Below are 25707 nucleotides of genomic sequence, written 5' to 3' on the forward strand. Positions count from 1 at the left end.
AGCTTGCCAAATCATTGTAGTCAAGGGCAAAGAATATAGTTTTAGAGGTAAAGAAGCCCGACTTTGAATTTTAGCTCAGTCACACCCTGGATGGATGTCCTTGGGCAAATCACGCAGCCTCTCTCAATCTTACTCATGGTCTACTATTTTAACTATTAGTTAAATTATTAATAGTACCCATTTTGGCATTTGAATAATCCTTCAAGCTAAATGCCTAGCAAGGAGGAAACAGCTAAGAGTGGCCATTAGAATAGCTCAAGGAACGTGAAAACATCTGTCCATTTAATCTGGGGTGAAAGACACTCGAGATGGAAAGTTCTACATGTGGCTGGAGTTCCCAGAAGCCCATGTTCTGCTGCCTGTTGAGTCTGAGTCTCCTGCTGGAAGCTCTCACCCCTGAGGAAGAGCTTTCTGGATTATTGAGGCCCTACACTCCCCTTGGATGAGGGCAGTTGGTATTAACCACCTCCCTGGGGAGTGAATTCCTCTGGCCCCCGCACCTCCCATGCTGAGAAGGTCACAGTGCCTCTCAGGGCAAAAGTCAGCCCAAGTCTCGATACCCTGAGCTCCGATGCTGATGACCCACCTCCATAAATTCAGGCAAGATTTGGGAGTTCTGTCTAGGCCTGGTCAAAAGGTCCCCGAGTGAGAGCCCAGGCCAGGGCAGGTACAGAAAGTACCACTTTCAATTTTCATCAGAGAGGAGAAGGAAAAAATATAAGCTACCATCTTTTTTCTATTAAAATGGGTAGAGGTGTTTTGTTTGCTTGTTTTTAAATAATAGTACTCCAGTATTGGCTACTGGAATGTGCACATGAGTGTAAAGTGGCTCAACTTTTCTCCAGGGCAATTTGGCAACATATCAAGAGCCCTAAAATGATTACCTCCTTTATTCAGTAATTCAACTTCTAGGCGTTTATCCTGACGAATTAACTAGCAGTGGAGGGGCATAAAGAAAGTGCGTATCTATTATTTATAATAACAAATGATAGAAATAATTGGTTAAGTCAAGTATGGGATTCCATACATGGAGCTACTGTACACCCACTAAAAAGGATGTTACAGAGAAATATTCAACGTCAGGAGAACATCATCACATTGTATGAAGTGATGCAACCAAGACTGCGAAGCTACGGCTGCCAGGTGACATCAGATTCATTTTATTCATGTTCGTAGATATGTTTAGGAGAAAGCATCTTCAAATATTAAAAGTGGCTATCTTTATAATGTGGAATTACAGGTGATTTTAATAGAAAACTATAGTTTTCTCTATTTTTCTAACTGGATCTCTTTAGCAGGTAAGTTTCCATTTCTTCCTACTAATGGATCTATCTTTTAATTTCGTTTGTCTACCTTTGGGCATAAAAGTAAATTGGCTTCAATGATTTCTTCTGTTTTTGGAGCACACCTGGTTTCATAAAGGTACAGGGGACAACACTGTATACAGAGACAGGGGAAGCTGAGGGCACGTACCTGGAGGCGGTGTGGCCCTCTCGGCTTCTGGATCTTCCCGGTCTTGGCCTGGTTCTGTTCCCAAAAGAAGAGAGACAGGGTGAGTGTCAACCCCAGCCTGTCCCACCACATTTCCCAGTGACGATTCCTATCCCACTGGGTACAGGAGGCAACGTGCTCTTCGCTCTGCCCCTGGTTGCCTCCCAGGAGAGCTGGTGATGACGGGGTCCCTGCTGAGTCAGAAAGACCCCCAGACACAGGCTTGCTAGCAAATGCAGCGGCAACTTGTCAGGCCGGAAGCAGGTAAATCTTTGAAATACTTTGGGAAAGCAGATTTCTCCAGAAGAGAAAAAGAAGAAAACACAAAAAATATTTTCATCGTATTTTTTTTGCACAGAGACGAATGGGGCAGCAGAACTGTGTGGTTCCAGTTGCTTCCTGCGTGGCTCCGGGAAGGCTCCTGAGCCTGGTTTCTTTGTAAAATGAGTCTGTTGTTGTTTAACTGTTACTAAGTTCCTGCTATGCTATAGACTGAATGTTTGTGTCCCCCCCCAAAATTCATATGTTGAAACCCCCCCCTTCCCCAATATAATGTTATTGGGCGGTGGGGACTGTAGGAGGTGAGTAGGTCATGAGGAGGAGTGGTCATGAATAGAATTCGTGCTTTTTTTTCTTTTTTTTGAGGAAGATTAGCCCTGAGCTAACTACTGCCAACCCTCCTCTTTTTGCTGAGGAAGACTGGCCCTGAGCTAACATCCATGCCCATCTTCCTCTACTTTATACATGGGATGCCTCCCACAGCATGGCTTTTGCCAAGCAGTGCCATCTCCGCACCCGGGATCCGAACTGGCGAACCCCGGGCCACTAAGAAGCAGAACGTGCGAACCTAACCGCTGCGCCACTAGGCCAGCCCCGTGCATCTCGAAAGAGATGCCAGACAGCCTCCTTGCCCCTTCTGCCACTGAGGTTACCGCTGAGAAGATGGCCATCTCTGAACCAGGAAACGGACTCTCACCAGAACTTGACCATGCTTAATCTTGGCACCTTAATCTTGGACTTCCAGCCTCAGGAACCAAGAAAAATAAATTTCTATTGTTTATGGCCACCTAGTCTGGGGTACTTTGTTAGAGCAGCCAGAGCAGACCAAGACCTACTGCATGTCAGGGACAACACTAAGAGTTTTGCTTGTATCAACTCTGCAACAACCTGATGAGCTAGTGCTGTGCTCCCTCTCACCCAGAGATGAAAAAGGGGGCACACAGAAACGTTAGATCACTTGCTCAAGGTCACGGAACTAGGAAGCGGCAGAATGCAAACCCAGGGCGCCTGGCTGAAGGTGACCCTCCTAACCACTAGGCTAGACTATTATTTCACTTCTGACTGTATCACAAAGAGCTAGAGATGGTGCTTCAAAATGCTTTGAAAAGGAAGGAATTGCCTTAAATTTGGTGTGTCAAAGATCAAGATTATGATGGTGTTATGTGAAAATCAGGCTTTGAAATGTACTGATGTGGACACAAATGCTCCGTCAGAGAGAATCTCAAGGGTTCTAAGCTGGGGCAGCTGGCTCTCTGCAAAGACAGAATGTACAGATTCAGAACTGAATGATTACTAAGCTGTACCGTACCATCCTGGGCCGAGGACGCTACCTCCCAGAGCTTCTCCTTTATCTGTGAAATGGCAATAACAGGTCTCCTAGGACCCGGGTAACTCAGAGAACGTGTATGGGGCTCAGGAACACCCTGGCACACCCAGGTCCTCAACAATGTCACTGCCTGTTAACCAAGGAATCCATTTGTTTACTTATTCATTCTTGGTAATTACTGAATAGTTATTGTCAATGATTTATACTTATTAATAAAGGTTGATGGTTGTTACTCACCAAAAGCAAAGGAAACAGGTTAATTCTTCTAATGACATCTTGGCATAGATATTTTTAGGTAAAATGTGGTTCTCAGTGAGTCACTATTGTATAGTGGAAAGAAAGCAAGTCATACAGCTTGAAGTCTGGGGTTAGAGACCCGTTCAATAAGTCACTGGAACTTTTAACCTCCCAGAGCCTCGGTTTCGTACATAAGCTGCAAAATGGGTAGAGTATTTCCTCCAGACCCTCTCAAGAAGTGGTCACCAGAACTGAACACAAATATTTAGATGGCATTTCTCCACTGGATTCCATGATGTCCTCCTCAGAAGTCCCCTCTGCTTACTTGTCCCGGAGAGAGTGGTCAGTCGGTCAGCTCTGGGCTCAGCAGCCACTGTGAAAAGAAAGCACCCAACTTCAGTTATCGGTCCAGCTCGGCGTGTAAGCCAGGCAGGGGCCACCTGCAAATGAATCAGGTTTGGGAGCGGAGGGACTGAGGAGTGGCGGTCATGGCAAGCTGATAGGGGACTGTGTCTGCACATGGGTGCCCACTTAGGTCTCCATTCAGTGGACAAGCCGCCAGATAGGGTCAGTCCTGTGTTTAGGCAAAGACACCAGCCAACGGCCTCTTTGGGAGAAAGGACCATTCTTTCCCCTGGTTGGAACAGGTCCTTGTGGGAAGACAGCTTAAGAGGGAGATTAGTCTGGAAGGATGGACACATCTCAGGTCTCAAATCTCAGCCCTACCACTTGGCTCTGTGCCTTGGACAACTTCTCTCTCCGTCTCAATTTACCATCTTAACACAGAGCTTATAGCAATTATTTCGTAGGGTTGTGTGAGCATTAAGTGAGATGACGTATTTTAAGCAAGTCGTTCAGTGTCCTGTGTGTGATTTGATGATGTGTTGTTTTTATAGCCACACTGAAATTTCTAGAAGAGGATGCTGGTCCAGAATCTTCCCAGGCTCTGTCTCATTTAATCCTTCTGCTACCCTAAAGGGTGGGTATAATCATCCCTTTCCAGGGACTGTTGACCCATGGCCCAACCCCCAGCCTGGTTTTGTAAATAAAGTTTTATGGAAACACAACCACACCCACCCAGTTACAGTTGTCTCTGGCTGCTTTCCTGCCGCAGCAGCAGGGTTGAGGTGCTGTGACAGAGGTCCCATGGCTCACAGAGTCTAAAGTATTAACTGTCTGGCCCTTTACAGAAAAATTTGCTGATCCCTGCTTTGTGCAAAGGAAGAAATTGAAGCTTAGAGAGATCAAACCACGCTTCCAGAGTCTCATAGTTTGAAAGATGGGGAAGCCAGGATGTCATTCCAGATCTGCCTGATGCCAAAATAATTGTTTCATTCTATGGTGGTGACAACAGTGACAAGCCCTGTATCTTTTCCTCACACACTGTCCGCTCTCTCCACTTAGACTCTAGGCTCCTTGAGGAACCTTGATTTCTTTACATCTTTCCCAGGGCCGTGCCAAAGGTGTTGGTGGTTCAGGTTGAAGAAAATGGAAAAAAATACCAATTTATGGGTTACTTTCTGACTGTCTGATGGGCCCGTGAAGTGCGCAGCATATCCTCAGTTTAGAATGGAAGTGGCACTGCCAGTCATGCTGGGAATGGTTGCTGCTTGGCCAGGGCACATGGTGGAGCTCGGGTTCAGGGTAGGTGCCATTTTCTCTTTTCTCTAGACCTGAGCCCCAAGGAGCTGTTGAGGGTGAGATGCCCTTGGACGTGGAGGATGGCCAGGAGGGAGCGGCGCCATGAGCCTCTGCTTCTATCCTCGCAGCAGCAGCAGCAGCAAAGGAGAGAAAGAAACAAACCTCTAGGGAGGTGGCTGTGCAGAGTGACCTCCCTGAGGTGTAGGGTTGCCAGATTTAGCCAATGAAAATACAAGAGGCCCAGTTAAATTTGACTTTCACATGAACAACAGAAGTATGAGTATGCCCGTGCGGATTCTGGGACATACTTATACTAAGAGTATTTGTGGTTCATCTGAATTTCAACTTTACATGGCTGAGGGTGGGCATCTTGCGTTTTATCTGACAATTCTACTGAGGTGGGAAGAGGAGTGTGGAAGAAAGCTGAGCAAGTCGAGAAGAGATGTGGGGGTCAGGAGGAACTAGGAATGGCTCTGGAATGTACTTTGGTGGTTCCATTGCAAACCCAAGCTGAGGGCATTTTAGAGGGGCTAATTCCAGCAAGAAGGCAGGTGGCACAGTTGGAACACGGGTATGAGGGTTGGAGGCCAGTCCCCTGGTGCTCACCTTCTCCTGAGAGGGCCGTCAGGCTGGTGTCTGTGGGCTCCACAGGAACCACTGAAAAAGAGAACCTCCAATAGCAATGACTGATGGACACAGTGTCAACACCAAGTGCCAACGATCTCAGAGGACGGGCTGGGGACTGCTGGCCCAGGGGAGGAAGGGGCCGTAAAAGCTGTTACCAGAGAAGGGCTGTTCATCTTGTCTTAGGATTCCCTGCCTCTCTCACACCTCCCCAAACATGGGGGTGCCCAGCAAGGCCCCAGCTCAGGAGGGCCTCCAGCCAGTGCTGGGTTCCGGTGGAGAAGGTGACACCATGGGACACAGGCTGAAGGCAATGAAAGGGCTGTGGAGTATGGTGTCCTGACTTGAGAAGACCTCTGTTCAAAAGGGAGGCAGGTGGCAGATAACAGAGAGCGCTGGACTCAGAAGATACATGGCAATACGATATGCGCACACACACTCATATACACAAGTACACATGCACACACGTACCTACCCACATCCATACACAAGCACACATTTCTGCATACACCCATACACACTCATATTCACACGTGCACACACCCACAAATCCGTGCGCTCACACCCACATCAGCTTCCTCTATCAAAGACTGCAGGGCTAGTTCTGAGAGAGAGAGACCCCAGCCCCAGGCGAGGAGGGACGCTCTGCAGAGGTGAGCTTGAACTTCCCATCTCCAGATACCCATGGTGTTGAGAGATCGTGGACTTTTGGTGAACAAGGAACGACAGGCATAAATTTAACCCCAGCTTTTTCCATGAGATGCATGTTTTAGAACAGGAATCACCAGTTGCTTAGTTCAGTAGACAGTGATGAAGAGCCTGTCCTGAAAAGAGACGCACTAAAAGCAGCCTCCCCTTGAAAGAGCCGCTGTCCAGATCTAGGTGCCCCTTTGGCTGCAGGCGCTGGAGGGCAGAGGAGGGAGGCAGCAGGTCTCCTCCTGGGAGGCCTCAGTAGTCGGGAGCTCACCCAGCTGGGAGGGACCTTGCTCCCTCTGAGCACTAGACCTCGTTCTGATCACATTGCATACCAGGGCTCTGACTATAGAGCCAGCAAGGAGACGGAAAAACTTGACATCTACATCCTAATTGGATTAAATCTATACCTGTCCATGTAGCAAGAGACAATGTTGGTGTTGTCCCACTAAGGTCATTTGATGTCGGATGTTTGAATTGGGTTTATCAGAAGTCATGGGATCTCCTGGCCAGGGGGAGGTGGGGACACCTCCAATGCCATGGGTCACTCCAGCTTCTGTGAGGCAGGCCCCTGGAGGAGGGGTATGCACCAGCTCCCATCAGTAGCCAGCCCCTGTAGTTCCAGTAAGAGGCAGGTTCCCTGGAAGGCCTTACCTCTGGGCAGAAGGGTCATCAGCTCTTTGCTGGTTGTCTCTGAGAAGAAAGCACATCAGAAAGTCTCCGTAGAGCAGTAGGTTTGGGGGATGTTAGACGGTTATACTTAGCATCCGAAGATGCACGGCAGTGATGGGTCCCATACCAGCTCCTGCCCCAGATCATCAACCCAACCACTGACGCAGAACCCCATTCTTCCTACCCGGAGGCTGAGCCAGACAGAAGGAGGTGTCCAGAAGGTTCAGGGAAGAGTTGATACTGGATTGAGCCAAGCACTCGATGGCAGCCTTGTCACAGGTACACAGCAGGCGTTCACAAGTGTCCCTGGACTCTGCACAGAGCAAGGGCAAATTAGTTGGAAGACCTTGCTTGGAATCCTAAGAGGTAATACAGATTCCGAAACTGATTCCTGATCTGCCTAACAAAACCCCGATCCTCTTGTTGTCGCCGTCATCTCATGTGTGTCAATTCCATCTCTTCCGTTGCATAGACCCAACCTGGGAGTCATACCCACTCCTTTCCTCTCACACTAATACCCAACCCATCAGGCCATCCTAGTGGTTCTACTTTCAGCCTATTTAGAGTCTGACCACACCTCCCCATCTCCACTCCACTACCCTGGACCAAACACCCACCATCTCTTGCCTGAGTTATGTCAACGGTCCCCTAACTAGTCTCCCTGCCTCCTTTCTTGCTGCCCGGTCTATTCTCATTGAGGAGCCAGAACAATTCCTTTAAAACTCAGGTCAGTCCAGGTCTGTTTTTGTGTTCAGAACCCTCCAACAACTTCCCGACTCAAAGTCAAAGCCACCGCCCCCGTTCCTTCTCAGATCCCATCTCCTTCCCCTCCTCCCTCAGCACCCCATTTCTGACTCACTGGCTGCTGTTTCTCAAACACACCAGGCCCCTGGAGCCCCAGGGTCCAACCCTGTGCTGTGTCCCCCATCAGCTGCTCTTCTCGCTTCCTGCCTCGTCTCAGTCTTTGCTCAACTAGCATCTTCTCAGGGGGGCTCCTCTTGACTTTCCCATGGAAATAGGACCCCCACCCTGGCATCCCTATGCCTTTTCCCCGATTTATTTCCCTCCACAGCTCTTGTCACTATCTAACAAACTATATCATTTATTTTTGATATTTTCAGAGTCTGACAGCCATGAGGAAATTCCAGAAGGTCAGGATACCCCAACACTGAGACGACTGTCTTGTACCTGGTGTAGGTGCTCAGTACGTATCTGTTGAATGAATGAAGGAATGAATGATGTTTTCCGTGTTTGCTGTGTACCTCACCTAGTGATCTACACCCATGGTTCTGCTCCCTCCTTTTCGAGGCCCCATCCTCCAGCCGGTCCATGTTACCTGGACTTTGGAGCCAGTCAAACCTGAGTTCAAATCCTGGCTCTGCCACTTGGCAGCCATGTGACTTTGGGCAAGTTATTTAATTTCTCTGAGCTTTCCTCTCTTTGTCCTGAAACAGGGAATGATGACCCCCATCTAATAGGGTTGTTAGGACAGTCAGAGATGCTGAGTATAGAGCCTGCGTCACATAATAGGCACTCACACAGCGTAGCTCTAACACGGCCCCCCAACATGCCACGCTCCTCTCCCTCTGTGCCTTTGCCTACTCTACTTCCTCTGCCAGGATTGCCCTGAGACATGAAGCAAGATTCCTGGGGTCACACAGTGAGTAAGGGGGATAGCTAAGATTTGGCCCTAGGTGTGTCTGGTTCTTACAAACAGCAACAACCACAAGCCCTATTCATGCATCACTGCCTCTACCTTCCATCACTGAGTTCTTAACACAGCCAGTCACTGTGTTAACTGTTTTATGAGCATTATTTAATTGTCATAAAGTCTCTGAAGCAGCCTTTCTCCTCCCCATTTTGAGGTTCCAAGGAGGTAAGTAATTGCCCCAATGTCACAAGGAGGTAAGTAATTGCCCCAATGTCACTCAATGCATAAGTAGCAAACTATTTGCCCTTCCCAAGCTCCCAGGGTTGCAACAAGTATAAAATTAAAAATCAAATAATCTGCTGATCAATTATTATTTCAAAAACAGTTCAAAAAGCATTTATGGTTCCTCTACTTTATGCAAGGTAGAGATGCCATAGATCCGGCCCTCGTGGAGCTCTAGTATAGATGATGATGTGGCCATGGTGACGACGATGAGGGTGGGCCCTGGAAGCCCTCGGTCTGGTCCAGGCCTGGGGTCCCTAACTGTCATTTCTCAGCCCAGCCCTGGACACCTGGAGATGCTCACCACACGTGATCTTCCTGCTGACGCAGTTGACGTCTGTGCTGAGCTTGGCGGGGTCTTGGAGACAGTCCATGTCAGCGGCCTCCTCGTAGCAGCGGCGGTGCTGGAAGCAGCAGCTGTGGCGCGATGGGAAGGGTCAGGGCAAGAGCATGCGTTAGGGTTAGGAGAGGGGCAGGCGGTGCGTGATCATTCTGTGTCTCTGGGTGTTCCTGGCAGTGGTCTGTTTCAAATGCTCGGTGCACATACACACACGCGATATTCGAATTATATTACCCATGCAGCAGGCACTATTATTATTGTGAGCATTCACCTATGTGGGGACTGAGACACCTGGGCCTCTGTAACTTGCCAAGGTCAAGGGTGACCACAGAGTGAGGCTGACACTAACACGGGAGTCAGGTGGCTCTTGCAGTGCACACAGCGGGTCAGTGGAGATCAATGTAAAGAAGAAAATATATACAGGCAGTTGATGGCCTTGGGCAAACTACAAGTTTCTCACACTACCTAGCTCATAAAAATTTTGGGGATTCAGGAAAACATCTATATAGATCCTGCTGTGTGTTAGGGACTTAATGAATGGTAGCAATTATTCTCGGAATGTGGTGTGCAAGCTCAAGGTGGAGATAACCTGTCCTCCAGGAGTTTGGAAATCCCCACCCCAATCAACTGAACTGTGTAAAGTAATTGAAATAGGATGCGACCACCCATTCTGCCAGGTTTGGGCCATCGGTGCTTTGATCATTCAGACAGTGATGAATTACTGCTTCGTTTCTTTGACTTCCACATTTACAAGGTGTTTTAATAACTAAAGGAAGTGGTAAGGGAGGACCTTAAAGGCAAACGACTCCAGAAATGGCCCTGGCTCCATGCCCCGTACAGAATCAGTCTCTCCCTTTCTGAACGTCAATGAGCTGGCTCCAGGGGTCGGTTTGCTGATGGTCCCAGAGAGGGGAAGCTGCCCTCTTGTCCAGAAGTAACTTACACCAATGGGCTGTCTGATAGAGTACAGAGGGGAGGCCTTCCCTACCTTCTGTGAGTCTATAGATGAAAGCACATACGCTGCTGCACTGGATTTGTATAGTATCAGTGAGGTAGGGACGTGGATCCTGGAGCAGAGGTGAGATGTGGGTTCAATTGCCTGCTTCCATACTACTTCTGCTGCTGCTGTTACTGTGGCTTCAATTACTACTGTTACTACTGCTGCTACTTCTACTACTACCAGTAGTAATACTACCACCACTATAGGTTTACTAGTACTACGGCTGCCATTGTTATTGCTACTATTGCTACTATTATTACTACTACTACTACAGCTACTATGACAACTGTTCCTCCTACTAATGTTACTATTACTTCTTCTACTACTACTACTACTACAGCTTTACTAGTACTGCTACTATTTGTTGCTATTAGTACCATTATTACTACTGTTACTACCAATACTGCTACAACTACTTTGACAACTGTTACTACTAGTATTGTTACTATCACTACTACTACTACTACAGCCCTATTATGATGGCTATTACTACTATCACTACTACTGTCATTACTATCACCATTACTACTACAGCCCTACTATTACGGTTACTATGACTACCAATCACTAATACTCTTGAAGACTTAATAAGCCAGGAAGAATCCCAACCACTTTCACTTGTATTTGGTCATTTAATCCTAAATAATGACTCTATGAGGTAGATATTATTATTACCTCCATTTTACAGACAAAGAAACTGGAGCATAAAGAAGTTAAATAACTCATCTAAGGTCACAGGGTCCACAAGGAAAAAAGAACTGGAATTACCGGGTCATAGGTGACCCATATCTTAAAACTCCAACAGACACCACGGCATTTTCCTAAGTGACCCTCCTGCTGCCAGTATCTGCTTGCCATACCCTTACTAACACTTGATGCTTCTAAGATTTTAAATTTTGTTGCACACACCCATACACACTCATGCACACACACACAGTCTAGGGAGCTTTCCACGTCCGAGCTCTGCCAAGTAGCAGCCGGCCTCCGTGAGCTCACCTTTCGGGCTTGCTCACCTGTCAGACTCGTCCACGGGCAGCCCTTCCATCTCGAACCTGCAGGCGCAGCCGTAGTCTTCGAAGTCGCGGGGGCAGAGCCCAGCCACACACTTCATACCGCTCACGAACTGCAGCAGCGCGGGGAAGTTGCTGAAGACGGCCTGCAGCCAGGTGAAGTGGGAGCCCAGGCAGTCTGCGGGAGGGGGAGCAGGGCGGGCACTGGGAACCCGAGTCGAGGAGGGAGCCCCCTTCTCGGACCTCCTACACCTCGGGCTGAGGTCCCTCATCAAGCTACTGAGCACCTGCTCTGCACTCAGGACTGTCTGGACAATTGAGGGAGGCAGGTGGATCAGCCATGGTCTGTGCTGGTAACAGCCATTTATCCGCTCTTCCTACCGACAAAACTGAAAAGTACTCAAGGAAGTGAGCCTTCTCCCCAGGTCCCTGGGGATGTTTCATGATCATTCTCAGCTGGTCATGGTAATCCCGCGCTTCCATGATGATGGTTGGGCTGGGGCTGAGCACGTGACCCAGATCTAGTCAAAACAACTGAAGGGGAAGTCTGTCAGAGGCTTTCAGAAAATATTTCTTCCTTAATAGAGAATAAAGGCATGTGAGAAGGTCCTTTTGATCCACACCTTTCTCCTTCCTTGAGTGTCGGCGAGGATCTGCTGGCTGGAACTGCAACTGCCTTGCAACCAGAGGCCCCAGGCCTAAAGATGAAAAACCGGTGTTCTCAGGGCAGCAGTGGAGCAAGACAGAAGGAGGCTACTGGGTCCCTGAAACCCGTGGTGAGCTACTGCACCAACACTGGTGCCTCCGACGGCTTATGTGAGATGATTAAACCTCTTTATTATTTGTCATTATTACTTTGCTTAGTTAATCCCAAAAGATACAGTTGTTTTTGGGCACCTACTATGTGCCAGAAACTGGGCTAGATGCTTAACAACAGTTAAGATTGATAGAGCAATGCTTTAGAAAGCATTCACTTGGTCTGTTATCTCATAAACCTCCTGTGACTCCCGCAAGGCGGATGCTATTCCATCCCCTCCATTGCACAGGTAAAGAAACTGAAGGTCGAGACGTACCTGAGGTGTCAACCAGCGATGATGACTGACCCTAAGCAAAAATACTCTTGCAAACAAAATTGGCAAAAAAAACCAGAATCCAGTTTTTTTACTCTAAACCACAGGCTCACCGTCTCCGAGACTCTCTGCCTTCCTCACTGGAGGACCAGTGAGTGCTAAAGGGGGCGACCCCGCAGCACTGATTTAAAGCACAGGGTCATAAGAGGGAGCTTGGCGGGGTCAAAGAGTAGACTGTGAGGACCAGCTCCCTTCTGACTATTCTTCAAGCTCTTCCTACCTCATTCAAACTTCCTGTCCCACGTTTTGTTTCCACACAACCTAATCAGAAACATGAAGAAATGATTCTATACTGCCGGAAAAAGACACTCTACGGTTCGTGTGTGTCTGTGTGTGTTTATATAAACAGGCATTTTCATACAGAAACTTACAGGGCACCTGCACTTGGTCATATCCACATTTTAAGCACAGTCTTACACTCCGCTTTATCCAATCCAATAGCGGTTCAGAGTCTCCTTGCTCCTGTCAATCATATAATAATCTTATTTGGGGATATTTTTAGCAATCAATGCTAAGAAGCATCATGGGGTCCTGCGACTGATAGTCACGTGACGGATATGTAGTTGATAAATGGAACATTTGACACCTTTTGGAATTCTTAGCCTTTACGTATATTTATTAGTTAGGGAGAGAAAATAGAACTCCTTTGGTGTAGGGAGACTAAGCTCTGGACGCAGACGAGAACTCCTCCCTTCTGGCTGTGTGGCCTTGGGCGAGTCACTTAGCTCTCTTAGGCTCAGTTTCCTCACCTGTGAAATGGGGATCTCATTCCCTTCCTGGCCAGGTTGTGGTTAGGACGAATGAAGTCAGGACTCTGAAGGCACCTGGCTGCTCAGTGAGCCACCCTACAATAAAAGGCACCACTACTCCCCTCAGAACCTGGAGCACACTGTTCAGAGCTTGCTGGGGGGCTGTGGGGTTCAGAGGGCAGAGACCAAGACCCCGGTAATTTCCTTAGATTGCCCACACACGCCCCATGCCCTGACACTTGGTGGATAAAAGCAATTTTGAATTTAACTTACCAAAAATTTCGGCCACGCTTTCCACATTTTTAAACACCCCATTGAAGAATGTGATATCTAAGTGGAAGGGAGAGAAAATAAATCAGAGACAGTGCTTTCCCCCTTTCGCCTTCCATGTCCACCCCCTGGGCGAAGAGTAGGTCAAACTCTTCTTCTAAGGGTAGATTCGACCTTGGGCTAACGTTCTAGTTAACATGGGTTACCATGAAGACCTGATAAGATGAAATGGGAACTGCGTTACTAGGCAGCATCGCTCAATGATAAAAAGACCCCTGGATGATGAGGTGTATCTGGACCGGCAGGCGCTGTGGATGAACTATGAATACCTGGTGGCAAGTCATCATTTTGGGTCTCCCTCAGTGTGATAACTCTTGCAACTGGGCACCTCCCTTCTGGGCATCCTAGAAATTATACCTATGGAGTAGTTACTAGAGATACTGATTTATGGAAAATGAAGCTTCTAGGTGAGGGTGGGTCCTATGGCTGCTCCACGTGAGCCCCATTCCCTTGCACCAGAGCTGTTACCTGGGGGCTCCTGGACTGCTGTGTATTTGCTGCCAGGCTACCCTGGCTGAAGAGGAATGGCTGCCATGGCCGGCTGGCACACTGTGTTAGCTGGCCTTGATTCTTCTAAGTGCCAAGTGTGGCCGGTGAGACTAAATATCTACCTGCAGAAGCCTGCTTGGTGGGCCTTGCACTTCCCATGGGGTTATGCCATTTGGAGAGGGAGAAAATTGTCATTTGGGTCTGGGCAGGACTGAGCACTTCGCTTGCATGGGCTCAAGCACAAATAATTTGGTTGACTCAGCTCGCCTCTCTGAAAAATCAGAAATGAACCCTTAATTCAGAGCTACCATCACCAGTTAGTTCACTATGCATTATGTCCTTCAGAAATACCCATCTAAGAATCTGCCTGAGAAATCTTTGTAATCCATCACCAGGAAAACTTTCCCTTCCCCAAGAGAGAATTGTGAATCCTCCTTTCTAATAACTAGAGCACTGCAATGCATCATCTTTCTTTTTTTGCCCTGCCTTCTAGGAAGCTCAGAGCTCAATCTGAAGCTAAAATACAGTTACTATATAATCCTCCGCATAAGTCCATTTACTTCCTTTTCCTAGTTTCTCCTTTTAGGTGACCTTTGTCTTCTGATGGGAGTTTTTATTACTTGTCTCAAAGGATGGGGGAGACGACATGGGACACTATTGTGGGAGAGGCTTTTGGGTCTCATTTGAATCACTTTACATACAGTTGCCACAGCAGTGGCTCTGGCGTGTGTTTAGAAGAGCTCTTTTCTCTGCCAATATCCTAGACAGATTTCTACCCAGGTTGGTATCTTAATAAAAGTTCAAAGAATCCTTACTGATATTTTTTGAGAGTCCTGCAGGCAGCTCCCGTGGAAGGTGTGGGGTGTCCAGAGGGTGGCCCCCTATAATCGAGGAGGAGAGCAGGGTTAGCACGAACACTGCCGCTGCCCACTTGCTGGGCTCAGGCAGGGAGGCAGCAGCCAGGAGGGGTGGCAACAAGCATGAATGTAAATTCAATTCTATGCATATTTTTCTAGTACCTGCTGTGTACTAGGCGTCTGTGGTAGCTCCTCAAGAAAACAAAGGAGTGGCCAGGGTGGCCCCAGGGTTTTACACTGGTTCACCTTAAGAGCAGCCTTCTGGTTGAGGGTTGAGAGATTTGGGGACTTATCTTGAAGCTCGTGTTGCATATGAAGCAGAGCATTTTAATTTAGATTGCATGTTTGTTTGGAGTGTCTTGAGATGAAAGATTGGTGGAAATAAGTACAGACATGGAAAGGACCCCAGCCCCGAAGGAGCTGTAGTGGAGGACAGAGGTTTGCCCCACATTATCGGCATCAAATCCACCTGGAATGCAGGCTCAGTAAACATTCTGATCTCTGTGCCCTCACCCCGGTCTGATCCAACAGGTCTGCAGTGGGGCTCAGAAATAGGCATTTTTAATGAGCTCCCAGCTGGTTTTAAAGCTGACAGTCTAGAAACAGCACCTGGAGAAATATTGCTCGGGGGAAAATGATGATAGAGTGGTGGAGCTACAGCAGCGCCCAAATATCACCACCACCTTCAGTCCACATCTCCTCACAACGGGAGCGTGAGAACGCAGCCTGGGGCAATGGGGACAAAGAGATGGGAGCTGGAATCTCCGTTCAGCTGAGGACCAGCTCCCCAGAGGCTCAGAGAGCTTACAGACTTGTCCACAATGTTTTTTTCCCCCTCCAGTTATATACAGCATGTGAGTAGTCTGAAAATGTTGAAAATTTTTTGTCTTTCATCACAAAGTGGTCAGTTTAGTCAGGCCAATTAGTTTGACGTTGTTTGGAAACCTGAAAATCTGAAAGCCTTCACAGAAGCCGGTTAGCTTAAATCTGTTTAGGAGGATGCCCCTGTGATGCCTGACCTGGCCCTCCTTGGCTTAGAGCAGGTTTGTCAGCCTCACACTGTTGACATTTTGGGTTGGATGATTTTCTGTTGTGGGAGGTTGTCCTGTGCATTTTGGGGGGATGAAAGCACCCCTGGTTGAGACCCAGGGCTTAGAGAGAAAGAATTTGGGCAAAAGAGAGGGATCTTGGCTGAAATAGTGATCATCTGTCTGGATGTTGTGTCTTAGGTTATCCCTTCAACCAACATCCAGAAGATGCCACAGTTACTTTCTTCACATAAAATCCATTCCCCTTAGAGTTTCCAGAAAACCTCACAAGAAAGAAAGAACTCCACGGAGTCCTTTCTAATGGAGACAATCTCACTGGTGAGAGAAGTAACGATGGCAGAAGCAACAACGTTTGTCAATGCTGCCAGTACTGGGACTGGAATTTTCAGCATGCCATCTCCATGAGATCCTCAAATTTCAGTCACTGGTATATCATCTGTGGTATTATTTCTTAATATATACTTCTAAGTCATTTTTCATTTTATTAAAAGAGAGTTTGATTTACTTTCCAATTATAAAGGGTTTGTTTCATCTGGTAGTCCCAACGACTCTAAACTTATCTGCACACAATAACTTGGTCTCAAAATACATAAAGCCAAATTTGACAGAATTTCAAAGAGAAAACTTCAAATTGTTTTTGTGGAAGATTTTTCTTAACAAGGCAACTCACTTTTTAAAAAGATAAATACATTTATTTTTAAAGGAAACTTTTAATTATAAATGGAAAACCAGTATAAGTTGCTATGATTAGAAGGAATAGAAAGAAAATGTAAAAAGTGTAAAAGTGTCAAACAAAATAAAATAAAAATTAAGTTTAAAAAAGAGTCATCTGGGGCTGGCACAGTGGTTAAGTTGATGCACTCTGCTTTGGCTGCTCAGGGTTTGCTGGTTTGGATCCTGGGCGCAGACCTATGCACTGCTCATCAAGCCATGGCAGGCATCCCACATATAAAGTAGTGGAAGATGGGCATGGATGTTAGCTCAGGGCCAATCTTCCTCAAAAAAAAAAAAAGAATCATCTGTGTGTTATCCATTATCATCTGTGTACCCCCAGCAGTCCACGTTATTTCATGTGATCTCACAAACACCTCATGATGTAGGTATAGTTATTCCACTTTACAGATGAGAGGACTGGAGTCAGAGAGATGGAGAACCTTGCTCCTGATCAGAAAACCAAAAAGTTACTAAGCTGGGATGAGAATCCACATCTGTTGGACTCCAGAGGCATTGCCCTCTGTGCCGTGGTACATATAAATGCCACAGGTTCACAGCAGGAAGATCTCCTGGCTTTGGAATGATTGAGGAAGGCCTTGAGCTGCCCTAAAGAGTAGGCAGAAGTTGAACAGGAGTTGGATAAATGAGTGAAGGACATTTCTGAAAAAGGGAAACAGAGGAAAGAGAGATGGCTGCAAGGACAAGTGAGGGGGCTGTAGGGAACAGCATAGCCAGAGGAGGGATACCAGTAAGAGCAGTAGGTTGGGAGCTGGGAATCTCACATACCAGTCCTCACTCTGCCTCAAGTCTCACCCTACAGTTTCCTCCTCTCTGGACTGCGGGCTGGATAGGATCATCTTTACATCCCTTCTAAGCTGAAATGTTGCTTTTTTTTCTTCCTCAGTGTAAAGAACAAAATGTTTATTGAGATCTTTCCTGGGTGAGGATGTATCATGCAAGTCATGACGTATACATTGTGTCACTTTATGTTCACAAACATCCTGCTAGGCAGATACAGTTGTCTCCATTTTACAGAGGATCAAATGGAGGTCCAAAGAGGAAAGATAACAGCTGCAAGTCAGCAGCTGGGATGAAGGAGAGGGGGCCTCTAACATCGCTTTCTGACTCTATTCCAGTGTCTGTTTCCATTGCCCTGCAGCCTCCCAGAATCCTCTGGGCAGAGGTGGCTGCAGTAAGGTTTGCAAACATCCTGGAGCCCTCGCTTAGAGGCAGGATGTGTCCCAGGTCCCAGGAAGAGGCTTATGTTACTGAGGATGGCTGCCCATGTGAGGCATTTCAGGTTACCCTTCCCTAGTGGGTGAGTCTTCATGGAGAGCATATTCCTGCAACTCTGGCCACACTGTGCCTGTTTAGAATCTTCCACGCCTTCCCTTAGAGGGGCCTTCAAGAGCCACATCCTCTGGATCCTCCTCCCTTTGCAGCCTCCCTTCCTGCAGCTCTGCCCCTCCCTGCTCCTGCCACAGCCAACTGCCCCAGGTCCCTAGGTCTTTGCCCAGAAAGCCCCCGAAATGTTCCGGTGAGGTAGGGCTTAGCTCTTCCATTAAATGACATGTTAGGGTTGACGCAGTGTCACAGTCGAGGTTTGGAGTCAAGTCTGTCAGGCTCAAAGCAGTCATGTTTGATGTGAACTTGAACCATGCAGAAGTGACACAGTGCAATACAAAATACTAATGACGTATCTGTTTATGCATACAGTTTGAAATAATGCAAAGCAGCACACGCCATAGCATTCCAAAAACGGCAGCTGAAGAAGGGGTACCCTCTGATACATCCTGCCTCATCGTGGTGTGACGTCAGCAGGTAAATGTTAGTTAAGTGGTTGGGGTTGTGCTATGCTGAAAAAATGCAACCTCTGTTCCATAACTTTGGGATGAAAGCTGTGAAGGCTATGATAGCCAAAAAGCTTTGGAAGAGGCCATCAGCTCCCAGATTTTCCAGGCTCTCCACTGAGGAGACGGCACTTTGCAAAATGCTACCACTGTGCTGAGAACACAAGAAGATGCTGTTAATCAGGCACATTTTTAGATCCACGGAGAACGGGAAAAATGCCACTGACTCAGCTCTTGATCCACACCCCATCCTGCACCCTGATGAGCTTCTGAACAACAGCCGCCCGGGATTCACGCCACCCGAGATGTAGCCCTCCGCCCTGCATTTATCCACGGTCAAAACGCCATCCAAGGAGGCAAGTTTTGGATTGAGTGAGACATTCGGGCAGGTAGCCGGTTGGACTTGGCCTTTTCCAAGCCTTGGTCACTAGGCTGGGCTGTGTCCCCAAAGGCCTTGAATACTCCTTAAGAAGCTGAGGGGTCCACAGCTTAAGGAGGGTTCGGAGCTTTGGTGTGAGATCAGGCAGCATCAGGCCTGAGAGACCTGTCAACGTGGGTTCAAAGAAGCATCGTGAAGATCAAAAGAAAGAACACGGGCAGGGATGCTCCAGACACTCACCTGTTAGTCCGGCCATTATCATGATGATGGTGGTGACCAACAGATGCTTCCACTCCCTGCTGCCCTTCCCCTCTACACCAACAAGTGTTTGCAACGCGTGCGTCTTACCTTCATCATCAACCTCATCCTTCTCCCCATGGAATTGTCTCGGGGACACAGACAACTTTAGCAGGCACTTGTCTAGGGGAGAGCAGCCTCCCAGTCTACAAACCCTGTGTGTGTTCCCCTGGGTCCAGGCAGCCCAGGCTCTCTGCCGTCAGACCCTCCAGGGATGGTTTGGAGGGAGACGCAGCCGCCCTCCTGTGGTCTGTGCGCAGACCTCCCACGTGATAAAGTCGGCCCACACCGGTTGTCCCTTCCCAGGCTGATGTGCTCTGTGGCCTTGGGCAGAGGCGGCCTCTCTAGACCTCTGATTTCTCACTCTAGATCACAAGGGAATGGGGACCTTGTGCTAAGAGTCACCTTGGGCTTTTCCAAATCAAAGGACAAGGACCCTAGACTTTTTCCCATTCCCTTGATGACACCAGTTGATGCTGACAGAATAGCCACGGTATGGAGTATGGCTAAGGAAGTATTGAAAGATGCCTCATAGAGTCACCTGAAGATGATTTGGAACAATGAAGAGTTTTCCAGCGGCAAGGTGGGGAACAGGCAAAAGCAAAGACATAAAGATGTGAAATTGCATGGTGTATCTGAGGGACCACAGTGGGTTGGTATAACCGGGACCATGTCTGCTCCTGGACTCTACACTCCAACCATCCTGAATTGCTGTCAGTTCTCTAAGTGTGCCCTGGCCCCTGGGCCTTTGCACAGGCTGTGCCCTCTGCTGGATTACTTTGACCATGACTCAGCCTGGCTGACCCCCACTCACCATGTAAGCTTACTTTTAATAACATCGTGTGGAAGTCTTTCCTTACTCCCTCTCCACACTCTGGGGGACTTGGCTAATTGCCTGTCATCTGAGCTCCCATGCCCATCCTCTCTTCTGGTGACCTCTACCTGCCCTATTCATGATGATTCTCAGGGTCTCCTTATTTGGGGGTCTTTCCCATTAGACTCTGAACTCCCGAGGGCAGGCAGCCCTCATTGTTGTAGTAGAAACTTAGCCAGTGTTTGTTGAGTGGATTAAAGGAAACAGAAAAGAATGACTCAGAAAGGCCGAGACAGGAGGCCCAGAGCCCAGTAACGTTTGGACTGACTGTCCTTGTCCAGGAGACAGAAAATGGGGAGGGGAGGGCCCTTCTGAAGACCCAGGACTGCAAACCCAGATCTCTCAGGGGGTCAGGCAGATAATGCAAACAAGTGAAGTGGCCCAGTGCTGGGAAGCAATAGGGAGTGGTGGGGACTGCGGAGAACTAGAAAGACTCAGGTCACAGTGAGAGGGGCAGCTGAAACTTAGCTCTAGGCTTTGGGGAAGGAGTCTCACAATTTAGATTTTCCAAAATTTGTTGGAAATCTGAATTTTTTGTAAAATCTTCCCATTTTAAACTCTTGGCTCAAATTTAAAAGAAAATATTGTGCAGCCGGAACAAAGTAGGTCTGTAGGCTGGCTTAAGTTTGAGGGTGAAAGGAAGATATTTTGGGTACACGCAGAGGAGTTTGGGGGGCAGAACTCCATCTCGGTCAGCTGGGCAGGGTCTGAGCTGACAGAACATCTCGCTGCCTCTCTCTGCCAGGTTGTGGGTGTGGCTCCCATGCAGGGGGATTTCCTCCTGCCTGAGAGCCATGCGCCATGCAGGGACAATGCCCTGCAAAACAGACTCTCAGACCAGGAGGGAGAGTCCCGAGTGCAGTTCCACTGGAGCCCTTGTCACTGAGCTCACGGAATTGCTCCAGCACAGTTTACATTTGGCGTGATTGCCTCAGAAACTAGTTAGTTAGCATACCAGCCAACAGCAAAGAATACTGCTGCCCCCTTCAGCAGCAATTGTAAAATGCCGCCTGCTCCTTGCTAACCACCTCTCTGGTATTTCCTTTGTGCCACTGATCATTAAATCCTTGTTCTGGAGGGCGGGAGGTGATCTTATGGCTGATGTGTGCTAATAAGGTATGTTGGCTCCCCCAGGCTCTCACTTACTTTCAGAATATTGATGCCCACACCGTTTCATTAGCAACTCGAAAAGTCTCCCTGGATTTTAAGTTGTTTATCCCAGAGGACTGAAGTAGTTCACTCACACAGTCCAGGGAGTGCGGGGGTGGGGGAGATGGAAGGTCACAGGCAACCTAAGGACAACGTTCACCAGAATGAAACTGATTCTGACTCAGAAAGAGTGAGGTTATAAGGGGAAGGTGGCTGGCCTTCGTGCTGTTCCAGGCTGCATTTTGCGTGCACCACCTCGCCTCATCCTCTGCCCAGTGCTGGGACGCACATAATGTCATTACCATTTTATAGACGATGAAACTGAAACTCATCAACGAAGATTTAGCATCCTCTGACGTAGGCCTCCCTTGATCCGGCCCCTAGTTCTGTCCACCCATCTCCTACCTTGACCTTTATGTTCCTGTGGTGCTCAGAAGCTTATCATTTTCTCGACAGCAAACTACTTCTTGCCAACCTGCCTTTGCTGGGCGGTGCCCCGGGCCAGGGGAGCTCTCCCATTTGTGTGCTTTCCTTTGCAATACTGACTCGTACTGAAATTTTAGGGTTCCACTCAAGGTTCAAGAAACCCTATCTGACCCTCAACCTGGGCTGGGTTAGGGACACCTCCTCTGTGCTTCCCTGAGGCCGGGACATCCTTCTGTCATTGTACTCATGACTCCACGCTCAAGGATCTGTTTGTGTTACTGTTCCCCCCACCGCACTAGGAACATATGGAGGGTGAGTGCTATGCCAAACTGAAGCACAAGTTCATCAATATCTGGTGAGTGAATGAGTACACAATGGTTGAGTTACACCATCCAATAGCCAATTTATCAGCCAATGAGAGATGACCGACAAAATGCTGGTCTGGCAAACTTTAAGCAAAATGAGGAGCTGTCATTTCTAGACCGTGGAAGGATAGGTCTATTAGGGGTTATGAGTGGGATTTCATAGTATTAAGTGTTCTACCTGCAAGATCAGTCAGGAATACACCAAACCTACCTCTGCCCAGCCCCCTTTCTAGAGGTTCTGGAAGGAGATGAACATGCAGAGGACAATGGGACGTGGAACCAATATTGCCACGTGATGTGAGAGCTGGTGAAGCAAATCCCAGGCAGAACTTCCTGAGAAAGCGAGCACACGGCATAGGTGGAAGGTCCCAGGGTATCTCCCTCTCCTGCCACAGATCTGACCACCATCCCACCGGCTGACTCCTGCCCTTTGAACCCATGAGCCAGCCCTGAGTGAAGAGAAGAGTGAGGGCAGCATCTGCCCGGCGGTACTGAGGGGGCAGACACAGAGGCTGCTCCCGGGCCTGCCACAGGGATGAAGAAACACCCCACAGAGAGCCCTTCCCATTGCCAACATGTCCACAGCATCGTCTTGTCATCTGACTCAGATTGTACTGGGGCAGCTGTGAGAGGGCACCTCACAGAGCCCCAGCGATAGGAAGGGCCGTGCTCTGAAGTCCAAGGCAGTGTTTACACAGAGGCCACATCCCCCACGTCCCCATGGCTGCTCCCAGCCAATGACTCAGCACGGCCAGGGATTCCATGGTGGGCCGGGTTCCTGGGGGGCACCGGACTCTTCTGGTGGACTCCTCCCTGGGGCCTTACCGAACTTTCCTTAGGCCCAACTGCGCCCAGGACACGTCTACCTCTCTCCTCCTCTCTCCTTCACTGCCCAGCTGTCTGATCTCTCCTGGCCTTTCTGGTTGCCACCTCATTTTTTGTCTGACAGGTGTTTCCTCTAGTGAAATCTCTGTACACTTAATCTGGTCATGCATCTGTTTCTTAGATGCATGTTCTCAGACTAAGACACCGCTCCCCCTTCTTTGAGAGCAGGTGTGCAGGCAGAGCCTCAGAAATGCACCTGTCCCCCTACAGTGTCTGGACCAAGAACTGGCAGATTTGTTGGGCCGACAGACTTTTCTCTGTGGTGTCACACTCTCACCCCTGCAAAATTAGGGGCGCAGGTATGACACATTTAAATCCATACATAAATGTATATGTTTGCACTTAAACTTTCTATGACTGTAATTTTTCTAACTCTAGATGTTTGTATTTGAGAATAAAATCTCTCAGGACAAACATATAAAAGTTTGTAACAATTTATGATAACAGGATACCGTTAATTATTTTTATTATCATAATGTAATAGTGAACTAAGGGGAAAAGGAAAGAAAGCCAGAAGGACAGGCAGAAAAGTGTTAATGGCCTCAGTTTCACAGAGAAATAAAAAAACTAAAAGACATGTAAAAGGTGGCTGGGGAGATGTTAAACAGGCAATTTTGATCAAAGGGAAATTTATTGTTTTGGAAGAGGAAAAGGTTAGTTAGAGGAGAAAATAAACTTACAAATTAGAAAAATGGGTTTTGGTAAATGAGATCTCATTTAAAAAAATTAGGGAAAAGACTGAAAAATTGTAGAAAATTTCAGAATTTTATCATCCAAAATGAGGCGAGTCAAGACCATAGTTTGAATTTGATCAAGATGAGCTGAGGTCTTGGCAAAGGTTGAGCAGCTGCCATCCAAGCCCCCTAGCAATGGGGACCCAAGGTATGACAAAAATGTTTTAAGGGAAAACATCATGTACAAAAGAAGTAAATAATCAATAGAAACCCAGCGACTTCTGGAAGTGGTTGATCCCCTCTGCCCCAGAGAGAAGGTCTGAGACGGGGTTTGGAAGGGTCTGGACCTGAAGGAAAGACTGAGTCTTATGTAAACGATTACACTGTAATTTCAACTTACAAGCTTCTGGGTAACATGCAAACCCCCTGTATTGTCTACTAACTCATGTCACAGTCAAGATAAATCATCAATAACATTTATGGATTCATTTGCCTCACCCTCACTATTGTGTTTGGAAGGGATCCTTAGTGAGGGGAGGGTCATTGTGTTGGTCTGGAGTTTACCTGGATATGAGAAAGGAAGGAGAAAAATGCCTAGATAAATGAGCGACATCAATTACTGCAGTGCCCAACCAGCGGTAGGAAAGAAAGAAGTGAGTTGGGGTGTTCGAGAGTCGCACAAATGTCTAATAGGAAAGAAAATGGGATGGGGCCAGAAGTCTCAGATTGGAAGCCAAGACTCCAAGTGAATCTGAAATTACCTGGGCTGCCAAGGAGCTTGCTTAGATGACTTTAGGTTTTGGTGGTACGGGACTCTAGCCTATGGGGGTGTTGCACACACCTACAGAAGGGGAAAAGGAGCTGCGGCAGGTCAGGAAGGCCAACACACTCCCAGAAACGAGCAGAACAAGGGAGAGCAGCCCATGAGCAGAGCGGGGAGGAGATGCGCTATGGGGTGGGGAGAAGGTTGCGCCCTGGCCAGCTGGCCTCTTGCTCTCCCTACTTCTCCCTTCCCAGACTTTTGAGCACTGTACTGCATACTCAAAAATATCAATTGAGTTAAACCTATAGCTTATCATTCATGTTTGATTTCCATCAGTCTTTGGGCAAGGGGATAAAAGCACTAACAAGCAAATCAGATGAAATTTGACAATACGTCCCAGTGTTCACAGTAATTACATACTAAGCCAGAAATACAGTGTAAAACAGCGTCACTCACCAACATGCGGGGCCACCAGCACACCCGTGAGGAGAAGCACAATCATGGCAGAGAGCAAAGGATGGGACCAAGGTATCCACTGGAGCAGCCTCCTGGGAGAGAAGTCAGCGGGATATGACGAGTGTGCTTTCAGAAATCCCATGAAATGAGAACCCCGGAGCCCCTTTGTCCCTAAGGCTGGGTGGTCAAAGAGAAAGCTCCAAAAGGGTTTTGTTCCAGCTTTGCCACTAACTAGCAACATGACATTAGGGAGATCACATTCCCTCTCGGAGACTCGATTTATCCATCTGTAAAGTGGAAACTTAACCAGGCGCTCCTGGAGAACACAGCTATGGTCTCATTTATTTATTCACTCATTTACTGTGAGCCAGGCACGTGGCAAGGATCTGGGAACACAGAGTGAGGACCCTGTAAGTTGCTTACAGACTAATGGGGAGGGAGGCAATTGAACAAGTGCCAGAGTTTGACTCTTGTCAATTGAACTTTAAATACCGCACACGGTGTGATACACCAGCATTCCGAATGTCCCGTAGCAGGCTGACTGAACTTTGGTACCATCTCTCGACATATGAATAAGTTGGGCTATCGCATGGTGGTGCTGCCTGCTAGCAAACTATGCTTTTCCTGCAGCAGCTCCTTTCCCTCTTTCCTTGGCTTTTGAGCAATTTGAAAACTTTGTTGCAGTCCTGGTGATTTAAGAGCTATGCCTCAGGGATGGCCATGGGGGGAATGGGCAAGGTGGGCCGGGTCCAGGATCCTACCCTATTTCAATCATAGCTGCCCTGTGCTCGGATCAAATATTTCACTTCAATAGGCACTTACTTACTGCCTATTGACTCAAGCAGGTCAACCAGATATTTAAGAGAGAAAGAAAAAAGTTAAAGACCAGAGGGATTGAGAATAATATTATCTCCCTGAAGAATGTTAATGGATGGTTGACTTGTGCATCTTCTGCTTTAAAACATGTTTTTAGACAAAGTATGAATGATAATACAGTGTGCACATGCTACCCCCAGGGCGCACA

General features: G+C 47.8%; 1 protein-coding gene across 1 annotated transcript in view; it reads right to left on the reverse strand.

Moving 5' to 3' along the window:
- The window catches only part of OC90 (otoconin 90), a 33258-nt gene extending 8529 nt beyond the window's left edge, over nucleotides 1-24729 (reverse strand). The window contains exons 1-9 of the mRNA XM_070221833.1: nucleotides 24684-24729; nucleotides 14761-14826; nucleotides 13400-13456; nucleotides 11251-11425; nucleotides 9202-9314; nucleotides 7149-7277; nucleotides 6947-6985; nucleotides 5582-5632; nucleotides 1474-1527 (exon numbers count right to left, since the gene is read on the reverse strand). Of these exons, the coding sequence (XP_070077934.1) occupies nucleotides 1474-1527; nucleotides 5582-5632; nucleotides 6947-6985; nucleotides 7149-7277; nucleotides 9202-9314; nucleotides 11251-11425; nucleotides 13400-13456; nucleotides 14761-14826; nucleotides 24684-24729 (730 nt within the window). The remainder of the gene's footprint in view (nucleotides 1-1473; nucleotides 1528-5581; nucleotides 5633-6946; nucleotides 6986-7148; nucleotides 7278-9201; nucleotides 9315-11250; nucleotides 11426-13399; nucleotides 13457-14760; nucleotides 14827-24683) is intronic.
- Between the last annotated feature and the right edge of the window lie 978 nt (nucleotides 24730-25707).

The sequence above is a fragment of the Equus caballus genome, chromosome 9, assembly GCF_041296265.1.
Source record: "Equus caballus isolate H_3958 breed thoroughbred chromosome 9, TB-T2T, whole genome shotgun sequence".
NCBI classification, from domain to species: domain Eukaryota; kingdom Metazoa; phylum Chordata; class Mammalia; order Perissodactyla; family Equidae; genus Equus; species Equus caballus.